General features: G+C 35.7%; 1 protein-coding gene across 2 annotated transcripts in view; it reads left to right on the top strand.

Annotated features, from left to right (window-relative positions):
* MARCHF6 (membrane associated ring-CH-type finger 6) overlaps positions 1 to 23,171 on the top strand; it is a 44,930-nt gene that overhangs the window by 2,688 nt on the left and 19,071 nt on the right. Inside the window, exons 2-14 of one of the 2 annotated variants that reach the window (XM_066326519.1) lie at positions 2,051 to 2,147; positions 2,978 to 3,051; positions 9,656 to 9,799; positions 11,118 to 11,190; positions 12,812 to 12,980; positions 14,363 to 14,555; positions 14,836 to 14,897; positions 16,851 to 16,883; positions 17,421 to 17,472; positions 20,679 to 20,737; positions 21,373 to 21,453; positions 22,622 to 22,690; positions 22,806 to 22,880. In XM_066326519.1, the coding sequence (XP_066182616.1) occupies positions 2,051 to 2,147; positions 2,978 to 3,051; positions 9,656 to 9,799; positions 11,118 to 11,190; positions 12,812 to 12,980; positions 14,363 to 14,555; positions 14,836 to 14,897; positions 16,851 to 16,883; positions 17,421 to 17,472; positions 20,679 to 20,737; positions 21,373 to 21,453; positions 22,622 to 22,690; positions 22,806 to 22,880 (1,181 nt within the window). Of the gene's footprint in view, positions 1 to 2,047; positions 2,148 to 2,977; positions 3,052 to 9,655; positions 9,800 to 11,117; positions 11,191 to 12,811; positions 12,981 to 14,362; positions 14,556 to 14,835; positions 14,898 to 16,850; positions 16,884 to 17,420; positions 17,473 to 20,678; positions 20,738 to 21,372; positions 21,454 to 22,621; positions 22,691 to 22,805; positions 22,881 to 23,171 lie in introns of both variants that reach the window. The other variant, XM_066326514.1, reaches the window with a different exon arrangement.

The raw sequence follows: 23,171 nt of genomic DNA, 5'->3' as shown, positions 1-23,171 counted from the left end.
CTCTTTGTGGCTGTAGGTCATAAGGTGCATAGCTTAACACATTAACCCTCAGTAGAGTTTATTGATTTGAGGCTATCAGTTGCTTAACAGTCCAAACAATTACACTCATAATATGTTTATTTGGATTATAAAACAAGTGGAAATATCTAGAAATTATCATAGCTTTGAAAAGAAATTAAGTTTATTTTAGTAGGCTAACAGGCAGTCTTTACTTTGCTCACAGTAATGCAAATTGCTTTTTCCCAAAAGTTTTGACAATGAGTGAACGGTTTGCTGTGAGAGCCAAGAAGCCATGAAATGAACAGATTCGGAGAGCAGTGGGCATCTTTGAGGGAACAGTGTGCCTTTAGCTTGCTTTCATTGGTGCCAGAGTATCCTTAGGGCAGTGTTTTCATGTGCTGTCTCGTGCTTGTCTGACCCCTTGTGAGGCTGATCCAGCCTACAAAGTTGTCAACTTGCTGTAGTGAAACAGCTCTGTTGGAAAGAATGCGGGAGGAGGTGGGCATGCCACAGCAAGTGGGCAGGGCCTGCCTGTCAGCTGGAGAGACCCATCCTGTGCAGCCATCTGGAAATGCTCTCTGATAAAAGAATCATTTGTTAAGTGAAGTTGCAGTTCTGGTCATTCTTGTCAGCAGAGGAGCAGAGGACTCCTGATGTTTGCAGCAGTACTGCAAATCATCCCTGCTCAATATGGCAGCGATGAAGGTGCTCTTTATGTCTCTTTGTAGCATCACTGATGTCATACTTAATGCCTGTTTCTGTTAATTTCAGGTTTTCATGCTGCATGAATGAATTCACTCAAACAACACTTTCACAGATAGAAAATTGTTTGAATTGAATGATCTGAATTCTTATGCTTTATGTGTAGAAACGTTCCTAATACTCTATAAACTATGGATATGGTCATAATGTGACTTCTTTACAGAAAAAAAAATCAGTCTTTGATGCCTTGTGGAAGTTTTGTATAAAAGCATTAATTTTTGAAGATTTTGGCCAAGAGCAAAGATTTGCAGTATTCTCACATCAGTCGGTATTTTTCTGACAAGGATCTCTGATATGCATGTGTTCCACTCTTGCATATTTGCTGAATAGTGGTTGATAGAGAAATAATTCACAAAAGACAAAATCTCAAACTCACATAATCTGTAAAAATGGACATTTTATGCTCACTTCCTTAATAGAAGCAAAAGGAAAAGTCAAGGGAAGATTTGCATCTGCCAGTAAACACATAAGACTTCATTTTTTTTCTATTTATTTGCGTGGTTAGAGCTCGGGCTAACTGAATGGCATTTAAAATAGACATTGGTTCATTAGAGGGAAAGGTTTATGCTCATTTCTTTATCCACAAAACCTCTTGCAACCTTTAGTTGTGAGAAAACATCAAAAATAGAGAATGAATAAGGCATGGGACCTGTGGAAATATTACTGAAATTATGAAATAAGAAATAGTGTCTTTTCTTGCTAGACAGTAGGCTATGTCCAAGTTGGTTAGCAAATTGCAAAATACCTATGTCTGTTAGTTATTTTGGATTTTTTCCCTTTCAACAAGAGCACCAAGGAAACATCTGTTTTGGGTTCAAGAGTAGCAAATTACTTAAGTCATAGTTGGACATTATTAAATCTCTTCTGTTCAGCCTCTGTGTAACTTTTTCCGAACTTAGATGGACTTTTTCTCTTTTGAAGTATCCACTTTCAGGAAAATTATCCTTAACAGTTTGTATGTTGTTGTAGTGATAACTCTTAAGATAGAAAACACATTCTCCTCTAGTTTTACTGTGTCTATTTCCTAAAAATTCTAAAATTTTATAAGACATGTTTTGAGTTTATGTAGCGTGATCAGGCAGATAATGTTCTTGTTGCTCTTTCTGGTGATCCCCCAGTCTCTGTCTCGCAGCAGGTGAAATCGGTCTTTCATCCTCTTTCAATTTATTCTGGCTTCATTTTGCTACACAGTGAAGTTTCTAGAATGTAATTGTGTAATTCGTCTTGAAAATTGGAATTCTTTAAGCAGTAGTGTAAGAATAAGAAGCCTTTTTGTCCTTGTCAGCAGATATATGCAGAGTCTGTCGGTCGGAAGGAACTCCTGAGAAACCCCTCTATCATCCATGTGTGTGTACTGGCAGTATTAAATTTATTCATCAGGAATGGTGAGTTGTGTCTGTGTGTTTCTTTTTTTTTTTTTTTTTTTTTTTTTTTTTCCCCCCTAATGAAAATATATTAATGTGTTTCTGAAAATACTTCAAGTCTTTGGGTTAACTAGTGAAAAAAAATCTGATTTTCAGTGGAAACGTGTTGGGGATTTTGATGTTTTTTACATGATGATTCATTACAATTCAGGAAAAATTTAGTCACTATATATGGAAAGAAAGCACTGATAATTATTTCTGTTTGGGACTGCAGTTCTGATTGTATATCAGAATTATGAAAACTAAGCAAAAAATCAGTATGTTGGGGGTTGTTTTGCCCACTTACAGTTGTGAATAGAAAGTCAAACCTCACAGAAAAATATAAAAAACTCTAGAGCTTTTTAGTCATTTTGAGGTGTGTTTAATCAGGAAGTGCTAAAGTAAAAAGTGTATTTCTGATCTATATGGTCATTTGTGATGGTATTTTAATAATCCTTTCACAAATACAGCAGTTCTAAATCGAAGCTGTGTGCATCTATATGTCATATCTTGAAGTATTTATAAGAACGGGTGTCCCTGGCGGATGTCCATTCCAGGATGTCTGCTTTGATCAATAATGTACTCAAAGAATGTTCTTTATCAACACTGTGACATATGTTCACCTTTTTCTACTCTTTGAAACCTACTTGATGGCCTAAATGGACTGAAAAAGCAGGCTAATTTCAGTCCTGCTTGACCGCACAAATATCCTGATTTAAGTGCAAAAGCTGAGAATTGGTGTATTTTCCTTAATGGAGGGATAAGGCTGAGAGATGTATAGCATGTGTTAATGTGATCACTTTTTATTGCAGCTTAGTTCAGTGGCTTAAACACAGCAGAAAAGAATACTGTGAATTATGTAAGCACAGATTTGCTTTCACACCAAGTAAGTATATTTTACTTGCTCCTTTTTTTTTCAGAATTTTTCTCACACAGTGTCTATGAAGTGATTACTTTTTCATTCAGCATGGTAGATCCAAACTTGGGGCGTAACTTCTGTATTCTTGTTTTAATTGCAGTTTTTGTGCATGTTATTGCAGACTCTGAATTGCTTAAATAATGGATAATTTGGTTCTTTGATAATCTTAAGTGAGACATAAAAGTATTATTCTATGCCTTTTCTGACAGTCTCAGTCCTGTTCTTTTGTTGCCAGCATTACAGCATGTGGCATGTTTTCAGCTTCATTGATAAATTTGAGTTTTTGGAAGTCTGAATGGTAAAGGGAAACCATGGCAAATTGTGGATTTGAAAGGCAGGTTACAGTTACCTTTAAAGGCTCTACCTGCAACACTAACACTTGGCTTCTGTCAGTTTCAGTTCAAGTGATCTTGATAGAGAAAAGAAATTATGATTATTACACTTACATTTCAGGCAAGATATGCTAACTACCCAGTATTAAGTTGCCTTTTATGTTATATACAACTAAATAGGTTAGGCAATTTACAATGAAGAGTCTTCATATAGCTCCCAGAGGAGTCTTAATTACATTTTAACTGATTGTAGTAGGAATAGGTGAGGTGGCAGGTTGGTATTATTTAGTATTGTCAGTTTATTGCCTGTTGAGAAGGTAAATTGGATTTTATGCTACATTTTTCTCTTCAAATGTACTGATTTATTCCTGCTCCCCTCTCACTGGAGGTTTTTTTTCCGCCTAGTTTTGTACTTTGGTAGAGGAAACTGAGGCTAAAGTGGTTTAGTTCATGTATTTTCTGTTTCAAAAATCCCTTAATCCACCTTCCTTCTATATGTTGAACCTTGGTATGATGTATTTCTGCCAACGATTAATTAAACACATTAGACCAGCAGTGACATGTGTGATATTAACTCTGGCTTGGGAGGGTAATAGTGTATTTTATGTTGAACACAGCAGTATGTTATGTTGAACCAGCTTTCTGGTTATTATTCTTAAATATTACAGTGACCAGTAAGAGGAATGTTAAAGATCATCTGCTTGCAGGTTTTATTTGTTAAGCATTTTTATAAAGGCATTGTATTGCTTCTGTATGGAGCTTTTGCAAACTAGAGTGATACTCAGTTCTGCATCTCCCTGCAAGCTAATTTGCCACTTTCAAAATACTGTGACTGGGTCCTGTACAGAATTTAGTGTGCAAGACCAGGAAATGGCATTTCAGTGATTTATTAGCTGTTAAGCAAGAAGACTTTCTAGTTTTGTGTGGAAGGAAAAACTGAATCAAAAAAGTTTATAGTGTTTTTTTTTTTCTTGGGATCTAGGAGAAGAGGATGAGCTGCTCTAAACTAAATTCACTTTATATGCATGTTACTGTTGATAAGGGGAAGCTTAGTTACTGCCTTGTCAGCAGAGGTATTGCTGCAGAAGTTAATTCTTTACTAACACTGCTGTTGTTAGCACAGCTTGTAACTTACTTGCAGGTTATGGACCGGGAGAAAACTTAATTGAGTGAATGTGGCTCAAAAAGTTACCATTTTTCACAGGAGCTTTGAAATTAGTAATCAGGAACCACTTTCTTCCTCATGCAATAGAGTGTATCCTCCACATTCAGCCTCTAGTAAAGGTCTGCTTATCCTCTGCCACACAGTTATCATTCCCCTGACTGAGCAGGCTCAGCTGATAAGGTTTTCTTCTTGGCTTGCCACCTTGCAGTGTGCTTTTTCCTACCGGCCCTCACACCCTGGCAGCACATCAGGTATCCTTCATAGATTGCTCCTGCCTTCCCTACCCATGGGACCTTGTTTCATTGTTTCCCTCACACCCAATACTCACCTAGTTACGGTTTCTTTAATTTCTTTTATCCTTTTTTCTTTAGACGATAATATGGCTATCCAGTCTGGAAACTGGATCTGCCTGTGGGAGCAGGGAAGGAGTCACAGGCGCTGGAGAGCAAATGATAAGGCAATAAAAAAAAATGGGACTTAGGTAATGCCAGTCATCCCAAGCAAAGTTAGATCTGACCTGTAACCATGCCAGGTGTAACACACTTTCAGATGAGTTGATTCATCACGGGATGTGGTCAAATAAACACATGCATGTAATTAATATCTGTGCTCCAGCAGACAAGCAGTAATAGTGTAAGAGAGTGTTAGTGCTGTCATACCAGCATCTCTGTTGTTTAGCTTGGGTTGCTTGCTAAGGCTGTTGGTGTCATTCTGTCAAAAATGCTCCCTTGCTATTGTAGCTTCTTGTGTATGGAATATTCATAAACTATTTCTAGTGCATTTATTCTCTAAGTTCTGTAACATTTTGGGATTTTTTTAGCACCTGAACTGCTGGTTTTATTTTGCTTGTAAGGAGGGAAAAAGGAGAAGATTCAACTTGTATTTTGGCAGGAGTACAAACGAGCAAATTTTTCTTTTGTATAATAGCATCGTTCTCTAAATGTGTTTAGTCATGTCAATTTCAAATGCATTCTTTAAAGCTAAATTTTTAATGTTTTAAAATAAATTCCTCTCCTGCAGTTCTACAAGATTAAGGATTAATACAGCTATTTAAAAAGTAGCTTTTGACATTTTTTGATTGTCAAAGTACTTGTTCATTTTTAACTTGTGAGTTTTCTTCCTAAGTTTTTGAGAAGTAACTGCTCTGTATTCTTTTCCTCTCCACACATGCGGTTTCTTTTGTCACGTGCAAGGATTAATGCTACAGTAAACATTCATAAGCACTGACACATGAAAGAAGGTGAGGTTGTGTTTCCCAAGAAAATACAGTTGTCAAAACTTCTCCATTCTGTAGGAGGTAATGTTGACGTAAATACTGTCAAAAACACAAATATGGAAGCAGACTATGCTGATCTTTGTCTGAGGATTGGGATGGGTTCCTTTCCTCACCTCCTGTGCAGTTTCATTACGGATATGTAGTTCATACAGTGTCACAAGCTTAGTTAAAACAAAGACTGTAAAACTAAAGAAAGCCATATGAGTAAGGTGTTCCTTATCATGTAATTTGAATATTACATTATTGAAGGATATACTAAACTTATTTCTTTTTGTTTTGATAAACTTTTAACACAGTAGCCCATAGCTTCAGCATTTCTAGAAAGTTTTATTTGAAAAAATAAACTTCTGGAACAAAATACTACATGCTGGCACAGAATTTAGTGTGTCTTTGCCAGCTCCAGTGTGCAGAGTATACACACAGCTGAGATTTATATGAATGTTATTTCTTATTTTTGTTAGAGCTGTGCTTGCCTGAGAAGGAGTGGAGTTTTTCTTCTTTTACCTTAGTGGTCTGAAGCAAAGCCTGCATGTGTTTGAAGGGTATAAAATACAGAAACATAGAATGATTTGGGTTGGAAGGGTCTTCTGAAGATCATCTAGTCCAACAAAGAATAACTCATGGGCCCTGTTTTACCAAACCAGTGCTTTCACCCAGGAGCTATCGGGTACATGGTTTTTACTTATGAGTTACACAGTCTTAGTCCACAATCAGTGCATGAGGACGACTGAGGTGGCATATGAATGGCTTACAAGTGCAGTAGGTAATAAAAAACCTATGGGTAAGAGGGTTGCAAGTGTGATGATTCTGTTAAGTAGGCTAAACAACAGCTTCTAAAGGGAGCCTTTTGTTTTTCCTACTTTATTTGGGTCAGTGTAAGAGCAGATTTTTGTCATACCATCTGTTTTGGAGAAGTAAAATTAATAATTGTGTTCCTGAAAAAGTAGAACAAAACCCTACCTCCTGAAAACAACCAACCAAAAGAAAAAAACCACCCCACCCAAATTTAGGATTCACAACTAAATTAGCAGTTACGCTGCATAGGTGTGACCTAAGTATCCAAAAAGCTTTCTAGTAGTTTTTCTATAATCTGTACAGCTCAAAGGAGTTGAGCTAAATCTGTGAAAAACTCAGCCAAAGTCTGTTTGAATTTCGTGCTGTAACAGAAAAAAAGACAATGTATTGTTTCAGTAGGTCTCTAGTAAAAATATTTTTATTTGGAGGAACTGTGGTAAATAATGCAGGAATTTAGGTTTTTAAACAGAATTTGGGAAGATTACTGGGATGGAAAGTAAGGGATGGAGTAGTGGTGAGGAGGATGGATGCTGTGGTGGCCGAGGTCAAGGTCTCAGGCCTCAAAGTGATTGTGGGGAGTGAATAAAGGAAAATGGCACTGGATAACAGACACTGGTGGGGAGATAAGCTATGAAAATCACTGGCAGCAAGCTTCAGTGGTGCAGGGTGCTTCCACAGTGTGGTGGTTCCTGTTATGCTGGGAATTCCTGCATTTCATGCGCCTGAATGTTGCAGGATGTGAAAGGATTTTATCTTATCATCATGAGATAAAGCTTCTAGTGGAAAAAGCTGTACATATTTTGGGGTAGATGTGCACAGGATGCACAGGACAGTGCACAGGAAAAACAGCTTTTTCCCACCCTGAGCTTCTGAAATCGTCAAAAATCGCCAAATTGTAAAGACTTGAGGGATATAACTTGTCTTCTCTGAGTAGTAGCTGCATTGTGCTTTTATTTAAAAAGCTCTGTTGTAACCCTAAAGCCTTTAGAAAAGTGAGCACGCAAAAATGCCAAATTTTCATAAGTACTTTCTGCTTTGAGTTAGGATAGGCATTCTTTCTTACAGGTCCTTGTGTGTGTTCAGTAATTCCCAAAAGATGCATTTTTAATTTTTTTCTTTATATTTCAAATATTTTCAACTTAACAACTTGTCCCTAACAAATAAATCATTAATACAAAGTTAATGTTTTCAGTGTAGTCCTTGTTGCAAAGTGTTGATCAAAACATGATTTTGAAAATGAGAAAGTTCTTAAAGTATCTGCTGAATTGTCTGAGTGGTACCATAAATATTTAACAGATGTACTCTAGATAGGTATTCTCTTCCACCCTTGACAGGTTTTTTGTCTCCTGTGGCAGAAGTTTTCCAGAATGTTTGTTCAGTGTAAGCTGAGATCATTAGTTAGACTTCTGTTGGTATTTTCTATGGTTCCAAATTGCAAACTAAATCTGTTTCTGTAACAAAAAAAATTGTGAGATGATGTCAAAATATGTTTGTGTCCTGCTTTCACTTTACTGCTCTATGTTCTCACAGCTACAGTTCCCTAGTGTTACCCCCCTTTTGTCCTTTCTTTCATGAATTCCAGTTCCTTGCCAGATACCTGGCAAGTCACAAGCTTTGAGATTTCAAACCAGTCACTGCTTGTCTCAGGGGTACTGTTTTGTTGTTACTTTGTGTCAGTTAAAATCCACATATTGCTGAGATGCGCCAGTCTCTCCTCTTTCTTTGGCTGCTTCTGGATGTTGATACTGTTTGTGTTCTTGAGTTCTCTTTACAATACAGAAACAAAAGTAAATAGTCCTGGAGAGAAAGTAATTCCTTTCTCCTGTAGAGCCTTCCTCTCTGAGACTAGTAAAAGGATGATTGGGAAATGTAGGTGAAGGGGCTGCAGGTAGATAGCATAAAGTAGTATTTGTTACACTCTTAAAGGATTGCTCATGAAATTAAATTAATACTTCTTTGTATTTGTTCTTTCAAAAATTGAGTTTCCTTGAGATAGTCCATAATGTTAGAGTGTTCAAGCACAGATGTTTCCAACATAACAAACATCCAGGCAGTAATGTCTTTTTGCAACTCCCAGATATAGTATATGTTCTCTATTCAAATCTGTTACCTATAGTGTGCATTACCCCTTCTTGGTATCCATGTGAGTGTGTAGAAACTAAGTAATGAAAGAAACTAACTAATGTAATGAAATTGTTAGATGCTTTCTAATTGTTTGCACAGGTAGACCTCACCACTGTTTTTCTTGCCTTTTGAGTAGGGATGGGCCTATGCAACATATATGGGTGTTGGATTTAAAAGGTCAAGATGATTTAGTATCATGAGAATATCTGTGCAAGATGACAGATTTGCATTGTGCTCTGTAATAGGAGCGTCCTTAGAAGAAATTCCACATGATATGAAACAAATACCTGCTGAAAGTCAGTCATTGTGTGTGAATTCCGATGTCTGTGGATACTTTATCAGTTCTCTTCAATTTTCCTCCCTGTGTGCTGCTTTTATTTTGCAGGGGTTTTTTTTGGTCTGTGCTGTTGGATGGCAAATAGAATCTAAATTATCGAGCACAAATGGATATTGTGCAAAATTGCTAATTGCTCTTGTTTCTTGTGCCTTTTCCATGAACTAGGTTTATAAATAACAGACAGAGGAATGCTTGAGGTAGTGTTAAGTGAGAGTGATACTGATTTTAGAATCTGCTTTTTCTTGAGCTTATTTTTAGGTGATTGGAGTTTACAGTTAACAAATAAAGCTATTAAAAAAACTCTCCTAGGCCAAACCTGGCATGGAGTTTATTAATTTTCCCATTCCACTTAGAACACAATGAAACAAATGTGTTATGTGAAGTTTTTTTGTTGTTTGTTTGGAGTCTTCTCTTGGGGATATAAAATATGCTTATTCTTCTAGTAAGCTTTTGTCAGATACAAACAGTTTGTAGTTGGCAGGACTTGTACATAAATGCTTCTCTAAAGGACAGACTGTTTCATAAGTGCCTTTTCTACACAGTTTATTCCCCAGATATGCCTTCACGGCTTCCAATCCAAGACATCTTTGCTGGACTGGTTACAAGTATTGGCACAGCAATACGATACTGGTTTCATTATACACTTGTGGCCTTTGCATGGTTGGGAGTAGTACCTCTTACTGCATGTAAGTATTGATTTTCTGTACATAATACTCTTATACACAGGGAAATTTCCTGCAACAAAGTTTTGTGAGACCGTTATTGTTTATTTTAAAAAAATTCAAAGATGCTATTTCATTTGTTTTTACTCAGAAATTCTGTTTGACTCTTAAGCTAGTAATGCAATGCAGAAAAGTGTTAAGACATAGGAGGGAATACATGAAAGAGTTTTTAAATGTCTTACTCCAATAAAATGTCTCTTCTCAATTATCTTCTTTAAAATCTATGTGGAAGGTTTTATTTTATGCCATTTGTTAATATTAGGATAGAAGAGTTGTCCTATTTTTATTAACTATCTATAAATTAACGTTTTTTATGTGAAAAGTAAAATTCCTTTACAATCACGGACAAATTGATTAGTAAAACTCTTGAATCTCAGTCATGGAAGTAATAAAGGAATTCAGTAGAAAGGAGAGCACGCATTTAAACGAGTCTAGTATCCAGTTGGAAATTTACTTTCCAAATAGAGGTGGAAAAAGAGCTATGGATGTTTCAACAAGCTAAGAATACACAGAAAATGGAGAAAGGCAGAAGGGATATAGTGTTCAGTCAAGGAAATAATTGGAAGTGCATCTTTACAAATCCTAATACTCCCCTTGAACGAAAGAATAAGGGAGTAAATGCATCTCCCCAGACAGTTTCATGGTATGTTCTGTGTTTTCATTTGTAGCTGGCACAGGCTTTGTCTGAGAATAGCAGAATATCATCTTATTTTCTGAAGTAAACCATATACATGGATGGCTTACTTTTTAAATACAAAACATTTCCTAGCATCAACTATTAATCCATAAAACAGTTACTTAAAACAGATATCATAACACCAGAAGTTTATACGCATTCAAAATAAGATTGAGCAAACTAAAGGGGGAAAAATTCCCTAAAGGGTTAATTAGGTGTGAGATATTTTGGTACAGGAAGTCAATTGTATGAGAATGTACTGAAGAAGTATCCTTGCAGGTGTCTTTAACCTGTTTCCTTATTCTTCCTTAGGCATCTATTAGGGTGACCAGTGCTGGACACAGATCTAGATGGATCTTTGGTCTAATCTAGTATGGCAGTTCTTACACCTTGAGAGTGTACTTTTAAAAATCTGCAGCTAGAATACAGCTTTATTCCGCATGGCTGTATGTGGTTTTGAGTTCTGTTCGTGCACTGAAAGTTGAGATTTTCTTCCATGTCATGAATTTAGTTGGACACCAGGTGAAAAGAGGGTACCTGGGATCCTTTCCAAGTGAAGCTATGGCCAAAATCGAATTTAAATCAAGCTTCTATTTATTCACACAGGTCGTATCTACAAGTGCTTGTTTACTGGCTCTGTGAGCTCACTACTGACACTGCCATTAGATATTCTGTCCACGTAAGTACTTCACTAGTTTGATACAAAAACCTGTCTTAGAGTACCCTGAAAACAGTAACTTTGGAACTTAGTGTCCCTATCATCCAGTTACACTTGTTTTCTTCAACCATCTTGATAAGCAACTGCCCATTACCCTTTGCACAATCAGCTGTATGGAGAACACCATTACAATAGAAATAATTTCACTTTGGAGTTCCATTATTCAGGGTCTTCGGAGCTGGAAAACCGACTTTGCAAAGTGGGCCCTGGTTAATGAAAATCTGTATTTGATGTCAGGAAAATGTATGCTGCAAAATTACACTAAATAATTAAAAACAATAATTTCCTATGGTTTAAATCAAATACATAGTGACACATTTCTTAATATTCTACTAATAATGTCACTTCCTGTTTTCTTTGTTGTATTTTTATATTTTGAATTTAATTTTTTCCATTCTGAGTCTCTTACATGAGAGGGATTATTTTTTATCAGATTTTTTCTAGCTGATACTTGGGTTTTTAATGCTTCAATCACCATCTGCTGTTGCACATTGTCTGTCTTTCTCCTTTTTAAATCAATTTTGCCTAAAGAATCAGTAAATACCAAACAACAGAATTTCAAGCTGCCTCTTACTTTCTCATTATCTTGAACATGAGGAACTGAAACTGAGTTTAAGTAGAATCAGCTGCACATCAATAAGATTTGGAATGAATTTCTTCTGTAGTTCGGCTAAGTCATCTCAGTTGGGCTATCTGATTTGAGAAATTGGGTCAAGTTGTGTTTAACTAATTTTCATTTTTGGAGAGAGGTGCTTGTTTCAATCAAAAAACAGTATATTTACTGTTACCCCTGTAGTGTAGATTCCATTTTTTATTTTTTGGAGAAGAATCTGAAACAACTGAACCTAGAATGCCTCATGTCTCTTACAGTCTAGGGAAAAAATAAGGGACTCAAGTATTTGTCAGATTTTAATGGTGTATGAAACTGTGTTTTGACGTTTATTTCTTTGGCAGAGTCAATTACAGTAGTCTCTTGTGTCTTCTTTTCATTTTGGATTTCGTGTCCCCATGGTATTCACTGTGCTGTGCAGGCACAAGTGTGCAGCTTCAAGGGGGACCAGACAAATGCTTCTTTGGAGATGGTAGAGTACTATGGTGCCATGTTTCTTACTTATTTTTAAGAACATACTGTAGTTTTCCAAGGAGATACCTGAAATTAGGGATGAGAATTGCTGAAGATGGTTTAAGTACCTCTTGCATTGCATGAAACACTGGTTTTGGTTGGCTGTCTGGACTTTGCTTTGCTGCTGCTATACAGTTATGTATGACCTGATTGATTAAGATTTTTAAGGTATAGAGATATATCTGAGGCAAAATGCTACCTGAAATGTAGAGCAGTTGAGGGAAAACCCTACAGTTCCATTCTTCTGCTTCAGGTAGCTCAGCAGATAAAGTACTTAGGTGGACTCGATATTATACATTTTGCCGTTTAAGTAAACCTGTTATTATATCAAACAATTTACTTAGTCATTAATGTGTTTCCTTTGCTGTTCTGGAAGATTGGTTTTTTTCCTGAATTGCTCTGTAGTCTTACCAGCAAAGTATTGTTTTCATTACTACTTTTCTTTTTTTTTTTTAACAGGGAGAACTTGCTGGCTGACTGTTTGCAGGGCTGTTTTGTGGTGACCTGCACTCTGTGTGCATTTATCAGCCTTGTATGGTTACGTGAACAGATTGTCCATGGAGGAGCACCACAGTGGCTGGAACAAAATCAACAACAGCCACTCAATGGTGTTGGTCAACAAAATGAGGTAAAACTTAGTTCACAATAATTTATTAGTTCACAATTAATTTAGAAAATGTGGTTCTGGGAGTAAATACTTTATCAGAACACAGTAGTAATGTTATTTTACTTCAGGGTATCTTTATTTGTTAGCAGAAGCTGAACACTTGTTCCCAAATGAATTAGTTTTTGTTACGTTTTTGAAGTTGTTTTATTGTGTAGCATTGCATAGATTCATATCACTTTATCTTTACCATTTTAAAGATAATTTTATGTGCATAAAGCTGAATTCTCAGGCACAGTCCATGAAGATGCAGCTTGCTTTTATTTTGTCTTTTTCATAAGTATGCCAGTAGTTCATGAAGTAACAATTCACTGTTCTCAAAGCAATTGGAATTTTTGTTGACACCACTGAAGTTGGAGCTTCTCTGCCCTCTTCCCACTCCCAACACACAAATGTGCACATCTTCAGTACTTTCAGGAGCCTCTTGGGTGGGAAAAGTTAAAATATAAGCAATCCATGCATAGACAAGAAATAATTCAAAATGTTTTCCTTTTAGTAAATGTCAGTTTTTAGAAGACAGAGATTCTTATCTTGGTGACTGAGTTGCGTTGGCCTTGAATTATCATCTTTCTAATACAATGATAGTTGCCATGAGAGAGTTCCCCTCTATTAAGCCATGGTGAGACCACATCTGGAGTGCTGTATCCAGTTTTAGAGTCCCCCAGTACAAAAGAAGCATGCGCAGACTGGAGTGAGTGCAGTGAACAGCCAACAGAAATGGTTAAGGGACTGGAACACCTGACAATGATGGGAGGCTAAGAGAACTGGAATTGTTTAGTTTGAAAATGAGAATGCTCATGGCAGACCTTATCAGTCTGTATAAATGCCTGATGAGGGGCTGTAAAGAAGACAGAACCAGAGCTGCTGGTATTGAGTGATAGCACCATAGGCAGTAGGCTTAAATTAAAATCCAGGAAATTCCATTTAGATTAAAAAAAAAAAGGAGGTGAGTTTTGTTTGTGTTGGGTTTTGGCTTCTTTTTTTATACTTCTACTGTGATCACCTACTGGACCAGGATTCGCAGAGAGGTTGTCAAGTTTCCACCTCGGGAAAAAGTGGGTCAAAAGCCAAGTGGAAACAGCACTGACCCTGACATAGCTGACCCTGCTTTGAGTAGTTGGGTAGGCTAGATGATCTCTAGAGGCCTTTTCCTACCTCAGCTATTCTGTAAAGTTATCTGAATGTTTCTTTTCCTGATTTTAAAACTTTAGTGGTCCCAAGTTAATTCTTATGTAGAAAATACATTATTGACTTCTTTAAAAACTGTTTGATTTTGTATATATACGAGATAAAAGCATGAAGAGAGCTTGATCAATTTAACCAAGTACTGAATCCCATTTCTGCAGGCTCAGGCTGCTGTGAATGGAGGTGTTGAAAATGCTGTGCTTGATCAGCCTGCTAATGCAGCTGCTGAGAATGTAGTTGTAGGTGAGAACCCCGAAATTCAAGAGGAACAAGTAGATGAAGAAGAGGAAGATAATGAAGATGAAGAGGATGCTGTAGTAGAAGATGCAGCAGATGCAAACAATGGAGCACAAGGTAACAGGTGACTCAAAGCATTAATGTTCTAGTTCTTATTAAATATAAATTAATTGAATGTAAAACTGACATAATTGAAGGAAGCTGTGTAAATTTCCACTTCAGCATATTTATCTTGGCTTTGCAAATTTCATGCATTTTGAGTGCTGAGGCGTTCACTTGCTGAAGAGCTGCCGACAGTTACACTCAAGTCTTTTTGTTCATTTAGAACATAGCATGGAGTGGTTACATCTTGTTTTGAGTGATCTAACAGCTGTAAAAATGGCCATTGTCTCCTCAGATGACATGAACTGGAATGCTTTGGAATGGGATCGAGCAGCAGAAGAGCTTACTTGGGAGCGAGTAAGAATCGTTTTCTTGAATTTAATAATTCAGGCTCATACTTGAAATGATTTGTAGTATTGTTGTGTTAAAATGCATTTAGTATAGATTTAGAAATCATTCTTTTGTAAGACCCGTTAGTAACCTGTAAAAGTTGTTACATTATAAACAAAATGTTATTATGTTACTTCCTAACCATCAAAGAAGGCATTTCTTTGATTTTAAGTATAGCAGCAGCTTGTAAGTATAAAGTACAGTAGCAGCTTAAACATATGTTAGTAGTCTTTTCTGAAGTCTTGGTGAGGGGCAGAACTGACTTGCAGCTTGCTTTGAGGACCCTGGGCTGGATGAGTAGTGCACAGATGTTGCATTAGATGTAGTTTAAGGCTTAATTTTTATATTCGTGAAAGCATTCGACCAAAGAAAAGAGAAATGGAAGTTTAGGTTTCTTTGCAAAAAGCAAATGTGTTTCTCTAAAAATGCTGGAGCATTTTACATGTAACATGGTTTCTGTATTGTTTATGGATCACAAATTCTGTAACTAGAGCATGACATGCATGTACACTGTAATCCTGGAGTAGTGTAGAGACTCGAGAACTAGGTTTTTGTAGCTGGTCTAGAAGTAATCAACATCTAAGTTTAAAAGTCACCACATGCAGTAAAATCAGCCAGAAGGTAGGTGCAGCAGTTTCATGTGATTTACCAGCGTCCCTGCTAGGCTGTGGTGTAGTTGTTCCCTCGATTGCAGGGTAGCAGAGATAGTTTTCATCATGAGTGGCTCATCTTGATATTTGTTTTGTATCTACTGAAGGCTTCTTAGTGTGTTTTGAAAGATATTTCATGAAAAAGGAAATTTCATAAATTCAGGTTTTTGAACCATTCTGTTCTTAATTTCAGGATGAAAGTGTTGTATTTCTGATCCCAATTTGTTTGCTAGAGAGTTCTGATATATTCCTAACTGATGACATTTTGTTGTCTCTCCATGAATATAGAAGTCAGTTTCAGCATACCCTCATAACCATTTCCAATCTATGTGCTAACACAGGCAATAGATATGTAGTTGACATTTAGTATCAAAATTGGGTTAGGTTCTTCTGTTATATCATCCTGCAGAAAACTTGCATGGTGTTTTTAAATTTTCAAGCATTTTTGCATCTTGGTTTGATTTGTAAAATATGTGCAACTCTTATATCTTGAAACTTAGTGCGAAGTCCTCATACAAAAGAGCCTTGAACATGGAACTTTACAGCAGTAATTGTGGAGTAGGAGTGTCTGGATTGAAATAGTAAGATACACTCAAAGTGAGGGGAAAGGAGGTGTTTTTTTTTTTTTTTCTTTGATAGATGCTTTGTTTTTCGCTGCTCTGTGGATGCTTCCCTTAACAGCTGTGCTAAGTGATGAATAATTTGTTTCCCATCTTCCTTAGCTGTAAAACAATTCTGTTCAAAAGTTAATAGCATACAGCGTAGCAAGTTATCCTGTTAGTAGTTGCGTTTATCTATCAAGGGTAAAATACTAACTTTCCTCAGTGCAGCATAAACTGATATTTGCAAGCAGGATGAAACAAAAATTTGCCTTTGCATTTAAATATTGAGTTGATTAAACATGTACATAAATAGCCATTCAATCACTACCATATTTTGTAAATACAAAATCTTTGTCAAAGTCTTCATAATCTTGGAGAGAAACAGCTTATAAATTAATTTATTATATGTTTGGTTTGACACATATAGATATGTGTTCAGATACTTCACATGTATATCACTGCCTTTGAGCACCTGAGTTTATTTACTGTGTTAAATGAGAACTTAGTTTCTCTCTTCATCTGTAAGAATTTATGTCCTGGTACTGTTGGGTAGGCCATAAGAAAAGCTTTTGACTGTATTGGACAATAAAGGTTAATGCTAAAGAGGCTTATTTTATATTCAGGTTTCTTAATTTTTCTGATAAGTAAAAATTACTTTATTTTCACAGATGCTTGGACTTGATGGATCTCTGGTTTTCTTAGTAAGTGCAGTCCTGCTTTTCAAGAATTTCTGCAGAAGCATTATTTTAAGTTCCGGTATTTTCTAATATAGATAATTGTATTTGGAGTCCTTATTTTTATATCATATATATGCATATATTATTTTAAAAAGAGTTTGATATAATGTCATGTTCAAGCAAACTGCTTTTTTTAGGAGTTTCACAAATTATAGTGGGGGCTATGTGTGTGTGGCATAAAAGTGGAATTTCTTAAGAGATGTAGATAACTTTGAATCACTACACTGTAAATAAAAACTGGACCTTTTAAAAAGCACACACTGAAAATACATATCTGTTCTAATCTTATGTTTTGCTCTTTGATATAATTAAAATACTGTTATCATTCAGATACATTTTATTTGTTCTAACACCACCACTCTAACATGAGATGTGCAGGTTCTGGTGATAATAGACTGTTCGAATAAGTAGTTGAGATACAAAAGTCAAGTCACTTAGTTAAAAGACTGACATTTACGTGCTGTTTTCTTGTCATTCCTCTTTCCCCCATGCTCCTTACAGGAACATGTCTTTTGGGTGGTGTCTTTAAATACGCTGTTCATACTTGTCTTTGGTAAGTATCATTTGCTCTCAGGTTTTAAAATGAACCTTCTTTGTGAAGTGATGTTGCAGGTCAATTTTAAGGCTGTTCTAGAGAAATAAAGATGTGACATCTAAAAATAGAAACAAAAATTAACTGGCAATATGAATAACAAATACTTATTATTTTCTAGTTTTGTAATTTTCATTTATTTAAGTGAATATATTTAAAATAAGAAGCCTAGCAGTACCTTAACCATGTCAACCAAAATGTTGTCTTTTTCCCAACCTGGAAATGAAACTCGAGATAATTTTAGTAAGGAGGTAATGTAAAAGGGGATCTCTATTTGAAAGCCTTTAGAGGCAGTTATGGAAAGATGTCCACAAAAGCCCACATCCCTCAGGGGTGAGTACATTTTTTTAGGTTTTAGGGAATTAGCATAATTGATAAAACCACCAATTTGGAGGACAAGTAGTGATGCAATTCCCGTTCCAGATTAAGCCCCTTCTCTGGAGCCCCTCTTCAACATTAGCTGTGCCTTTTTTGTAAAAATGTATCTTGAAGGGTTGTTTTCAATCTTGGTTCCCAGGAAGAACCAAGATACGATGGGGGCCTTGTACCCCTGGGGCTTGGAACTCTGGAATTTGTTTTGACTTTCTGCTTAGGGAAAGGCCATGGAAAAGTACTGGGAAAGCAAGCTACAAATACAGTAGGTGACAGAGTTATAAATATATGTGTGAAGAATACAGAAAACAGATAAAAAAAGGCAAAACCCAAACAGCATCCAAAGCACAGAAAATAAATATTATTTCTAATATTGTTGAATTAAAGGAGGAATCTCACGGAATTTAATTTGCAAGGAAATGCAGTACTGTGAGGAATGGCTGTTTTTACTAGATAAAGTTATATTACTTTTTCCATTAAGAATCCATTCTTGGAGCTCAAATTGGAAGGGAGGGAGTTATGCAAGAATGTAGCATTTTAATGTCAAGATGAAGCATGTTATATACTTCAAGAGATACAGAAATACCACAACATTTCACTTGCTCTGAATGATCAGTTTAGAAAAGAATTTCTTACGTTGCTTTGGTGTTTTTTCAGTGGTCTTTCTTGGCAGAAGGGTTTGAGGTTGAAAAACTGAATTTGTACTGTAGATAAATCTTTACAGAGAAAGTAAAGCTCCCAACACTGAACCTGGGATTTGAACATCTAGATACTGAAACAGAACAGCAAATCAAAGGAAAATAAACATGCCTACATTGTATGTTTAATTCACAAGAAACTGTAACTGTTCTAAAATAAGAGTTGGAAAATACTTGAATTATTTCTTTCTGATAATTAATCTATTTTAATCTATAATTATCAAAAGTTAATTAGGTTTTATAGCTACTATATTATGTAAGCTTTTTTAGTAAGTGGATAATGGCCATGACATTTCTAAACCATAGATTGAAATTCAGTAGTAAGTAGTAAAAATAATTAATGAAGTTGTCGTAGAGAAACATTTTCAGTAGCTGCTTTATCAAATAGGAAACTCACAAATAGAGATGAGAATTACTTTCCTAAGCAAGCAGGAGGTCTGGGAATTTAATATGTGACTCTTAAGCCTATTTTTAGTATCTTTCCCATTAAGTAATACTGCTTAATTTACAACTGCCAAATCTCTAGTAATTTGTAATTATAGTACTTGTGAGTTCAGATGTCACAGGAGGTACTTTGTAAAGCTAAAACAGAAGGATTTGTAACTTTAATTAGTAGTCCAGAAATTCTCCTTGGACAAATTAATTAATTTCAACTTAATTAATACTTTCTATAGCTCATTCCAATACTCACAGAGGAGTTTGTACTCCTTTGTGCATTTTTTAAGGAATCTATTAGAAAATCTCTTTTAAACAAAGTTAGTGCACAGTTTATCATATTTTTTAAATATGTTCTCATAAAATGTCAAAAATGCAACTTTTAAGTCATGAGTCTGATATCTTTAGGAGTTGCGAGTGTGATCTTTTTCATCTCACTTTTCTTTCTCTTGTTCCTACTGGGCAGGGAGAGCTCAATTCCTCCCTTTATCTTTTATGTTTGCTCTTCCCAGTAACTGCTGATTTTCCTAAAAGAGGCGTTATAAGAAAAAACCTTTTCTTATAATTGATTAGGGTAATATGAGTCCTGCTAAATCTTCTCCTGTAGGTCTTTTTGTTGGTTTGGGATTTTTTTAATATGTTGGTCATGCTGAAATGAGGGGAGAGAAAATCTGAAGTTGGGATTTTTTAATATGATGGTCATACTGAAATGAGGAGAGAGAAAATGATCACACTTTTAATTTGAGGGAATGTTTAGTTTTTAATAGTTCCCATAGGGGTCTACCATGATGCAGTGAAGACAATACAGGCGCAAATAAAACTTTGCCATTTCTGCAGCCCCTTCACTTTATACTGATGCCCTCCATTCATACAAAAATTAGATGTTGAATTCTGTAGTCCTTAGTAACTTGGTTAGTTAGAAGATAACAGAATGAGATAAAATAGCATTTAAAAAATTATTTTGTTGCAAATATGCAGGTTTCTAAAAATGGGGAAGTGCTGTGTTTTCTAATGCATTTCCCATGAAACCTCAGAATTGTCAGGTGCGTGCTTAGGAATGATGAACAGTTTTCATTATATTAATTCAAAGTAAAAGACTTCAGTTGCTCCTCATCACTTCACTGGGTGTCATCTTTTTCCCTCTTTTCTTCCCTTTGCAAATTTCTGCAGGGCTTGCATTTTTCACAATATTTTAAGTATTCTTAAAAATTAAAGCATAGAACTGAAGCCTTTTAAAGCAAGTCCCATCTCACCAGGCTATAAAATGGCTATTGAAGTCTTTTAGTGCGTGGGAAAGAATGAATATACAGCATAGGTTTCTACAGCAGTCTGAGACAGATACCAGCCTAGTACATAATGCTGAGAAATGGAATTAATTTACACACTGCAAGAGGAAGTAAGAAGGAAAAGACTCTCCTCTTATTCTGTATAGTTTTATATTGGTTTAGTCTTTAAGTGTAAATTCTGATCTGATTTTCAGTGTTTGTAAAATTACGGAAATCTAACACTTGCAAATATTTGCACAGAAATTAATTTTTGTACTTTTTTCATAAAACTTATGAGAAGTAGAATAATACCATGTTACAATATTCATCCTGCAAATAAGGCTCCATTTAGCAGTTTTCATGGCCTTTTTTTCTCCTTTCTGCTTACATTATGCAGCATTTTGTCCATACCACATTGGTCACTTCTCCATTGTTGGCCTCGGCTTTGAGGAATATGTGAGTACTGTTATAATTTCAAAATGAAAAAGAGATTACCACTGTTTATCCAATCACAGTATTTTTGTAGCATCTTCCCACTTCTATTTGTGTTTGCAAAAGTAACTTGGAGTACGGTCTTCTTACTAATCTTTCAACCTTTTTGAATCTATGATTAAAAATATCCCACTCTTTTCCACTTCCTCCATTATTTACATCTCAAGTGAGGTTCCTTACTGTTTGTAAAAACTGTGTGTTTTCAGGCTTTTTTTAACAGCCTCTTGTTCCTTGTGTACATTTTTAACTTGTGTACTAATTTTCATCGTGGATGATAATAAGTAGCGGAGACTAGGGAATGAATGAAACTATGTAAGGTGACACTTTTTGTTTCATATATTGAGGTCGTTTTGAGTTAGAAGAAAGTAGTTGTAAACATGTGTGAACAATTTGTACATGTTTGTACATGTAAACATATATATACATATTTTCGATGAAGATACAGAAATACTAGTGGATTATTAAAATACGTAAAAACTAGAGGAACTTGGCATTTTTCTTGAAGAGTTGAAATTTGGAATTTATCGTAATTACATAAAAAGGAGATGTAATCTTTGAAGAGACTGATAAACTTTCCGCTTTTTTCCTCTTTGCTCCAGGTCCAAGCATCTCACTTTGAAGGCCTGATTACAACTATAGTGGGATATGTTCTTCTAGCAGTGACTCTAATTGTTTGTCATGTATCCTTTTGTCAGTAGTTACTGGTTCAGATTCACATGTAAATAATTTTTCTGGCTGTGCTTTGAGGAGGTGCAGACATGATGCAGGTGCACTTAACTCACCATTTTTCTCTGCTCTTTTAACCAAAAGGTCTCTTCTGTTCTCTTGAATGTTTAGAAGTTGTCATTGTGACTGCCTGCTTTCAAATACTTGCACATACTTAACAACACAGTCAAAGGCTTTTATGCTTGCTCGAAGATTTGTCTGAGGAGATGAGTGTAGAATCATTTTTTCCTCACTATCCCTATGCTTCTGCTGTGGACTGTAGTTGAAGCAGAGATTATAAAAAGAGGGATTATGAAAATATGGGAGATATGATGGGAAATGTATTCAAATATTTTTTACCCTGTCAGACTTTTTTTGAGTATGAATTATTTTAATTTATTTGTTATGTCTCTGAACTACAGAGAGTTTGCAGAAAGAAATTTTCTCATTTCATTACTTTTTTAGAGAAAACTATTTTCTCTTAGTTGAAGAAAATAAAGTCCTGGGAGCTGGAATGATTTATTTGGTCACAAGAAAGACAACTACGTTCCAGCTGCATGTTTTTTTACATCAGCTTCAATTTGAAAGAATATACATTTGTTACCAGTTTGCTGTTCAAAAGTACATGAAGTTAACATCACCTTTCTACATCAGTAGACCAGTGTGCAGTGCAGGTGTAAAACATTAGTACATTAGCATGTTTTGCCTCCAAAAAAAAACCCTAAGGCAAATTCTCAAAGTGCAATATGCATAGAGCTTTTCTTGGAAAAGGTGGGAATTTGATTTAGACAGCAGGGAAGGGAAAACCACTATTTAAAGCAGGTTTTCAGTTTTTAAACTTACTTATTAGTGGCAGAAGTTTTCAGAGACAACTATTTCTTGAGAAAAATTCTGCTTGTTTAATTTAAGAAGGATTGTATTATTAATAATTATTTCTTTAGATGCATGCTTGGTGGTGTTACCCAGAACACCAGATGGTGACTTTTGGAGTCATAGCCAATTTTGAAAATAGAACCCTGATAAAACACATACTATTCCGTTTTTCTCTGTTATAAAATTTTATAAAACACAATACAGTGTTTGATATTAATTAGACTGTTAGAAAGTGTTTTCTGGTGTTACTTTCTTGACAAAGCTATTCAGGGTTTGGCAGCACTTGTTAAGTTCCAGCGATCACGTCGATTGCTAGGAGTTTGCTATATTGTTGTCAAGGTAATCCTAATTTTTTGTGTGGGGGGAAAACCCCTCCCAATTTAAACTGATGATTTCATTTTCTTAGCAATTTTTGTTAAACTGGTGAGATGTTATTTTCTCTCTTTTCCTAAAGGTTTCTTTGCTAGTGGTGGTTGAAATTGGTGTATTTCCTCTCATCTGTGGCTGGTGGTTGGATATATGCTCCTTGGTAAGAACAAAAACAAATGCCATAAAATGCTTTGTAACAGTGTTTATATCTGAAGCAAAAAAAAAAAGAAATTCTGATGAGAAGAGAGTTGGTAATATGAGTTTGACAGCACTCTTCTGCTTCCATAAACAGCATTTCCAGAGGGAATAGGTTTTTTAGGTACTGCCTAATGCTAATTTTGGGGGTTTTTATGTTACTAAATACAAATTAACATGCTGTTACTAAAATAACGAGATCCTAATCCTTTTTAGGGCAGTTACAAGACCACTGTTGATAGTGAGTTTACATATA

This window comes from Sylvia atricapilla, chromosome 1, assembly GCF_009819655.1.
Source record: "Sylvia atricapilla isolate bSylAtr1 chromosome 1, bSylAtr1.pri, whole genome shotgun sequence".
Taxonomy (NCBI): domain Eukaryota; kingdom Metazoa; phylum Chordata; class Aves; order Passeriformes; family Sylviidae; genus Sylvia; species Sylvia atricapilla.
Note: the sequence above shows the minus strand (reverse complement) of the source record. Positions and strands in the feature narration are given on the sequence as shown.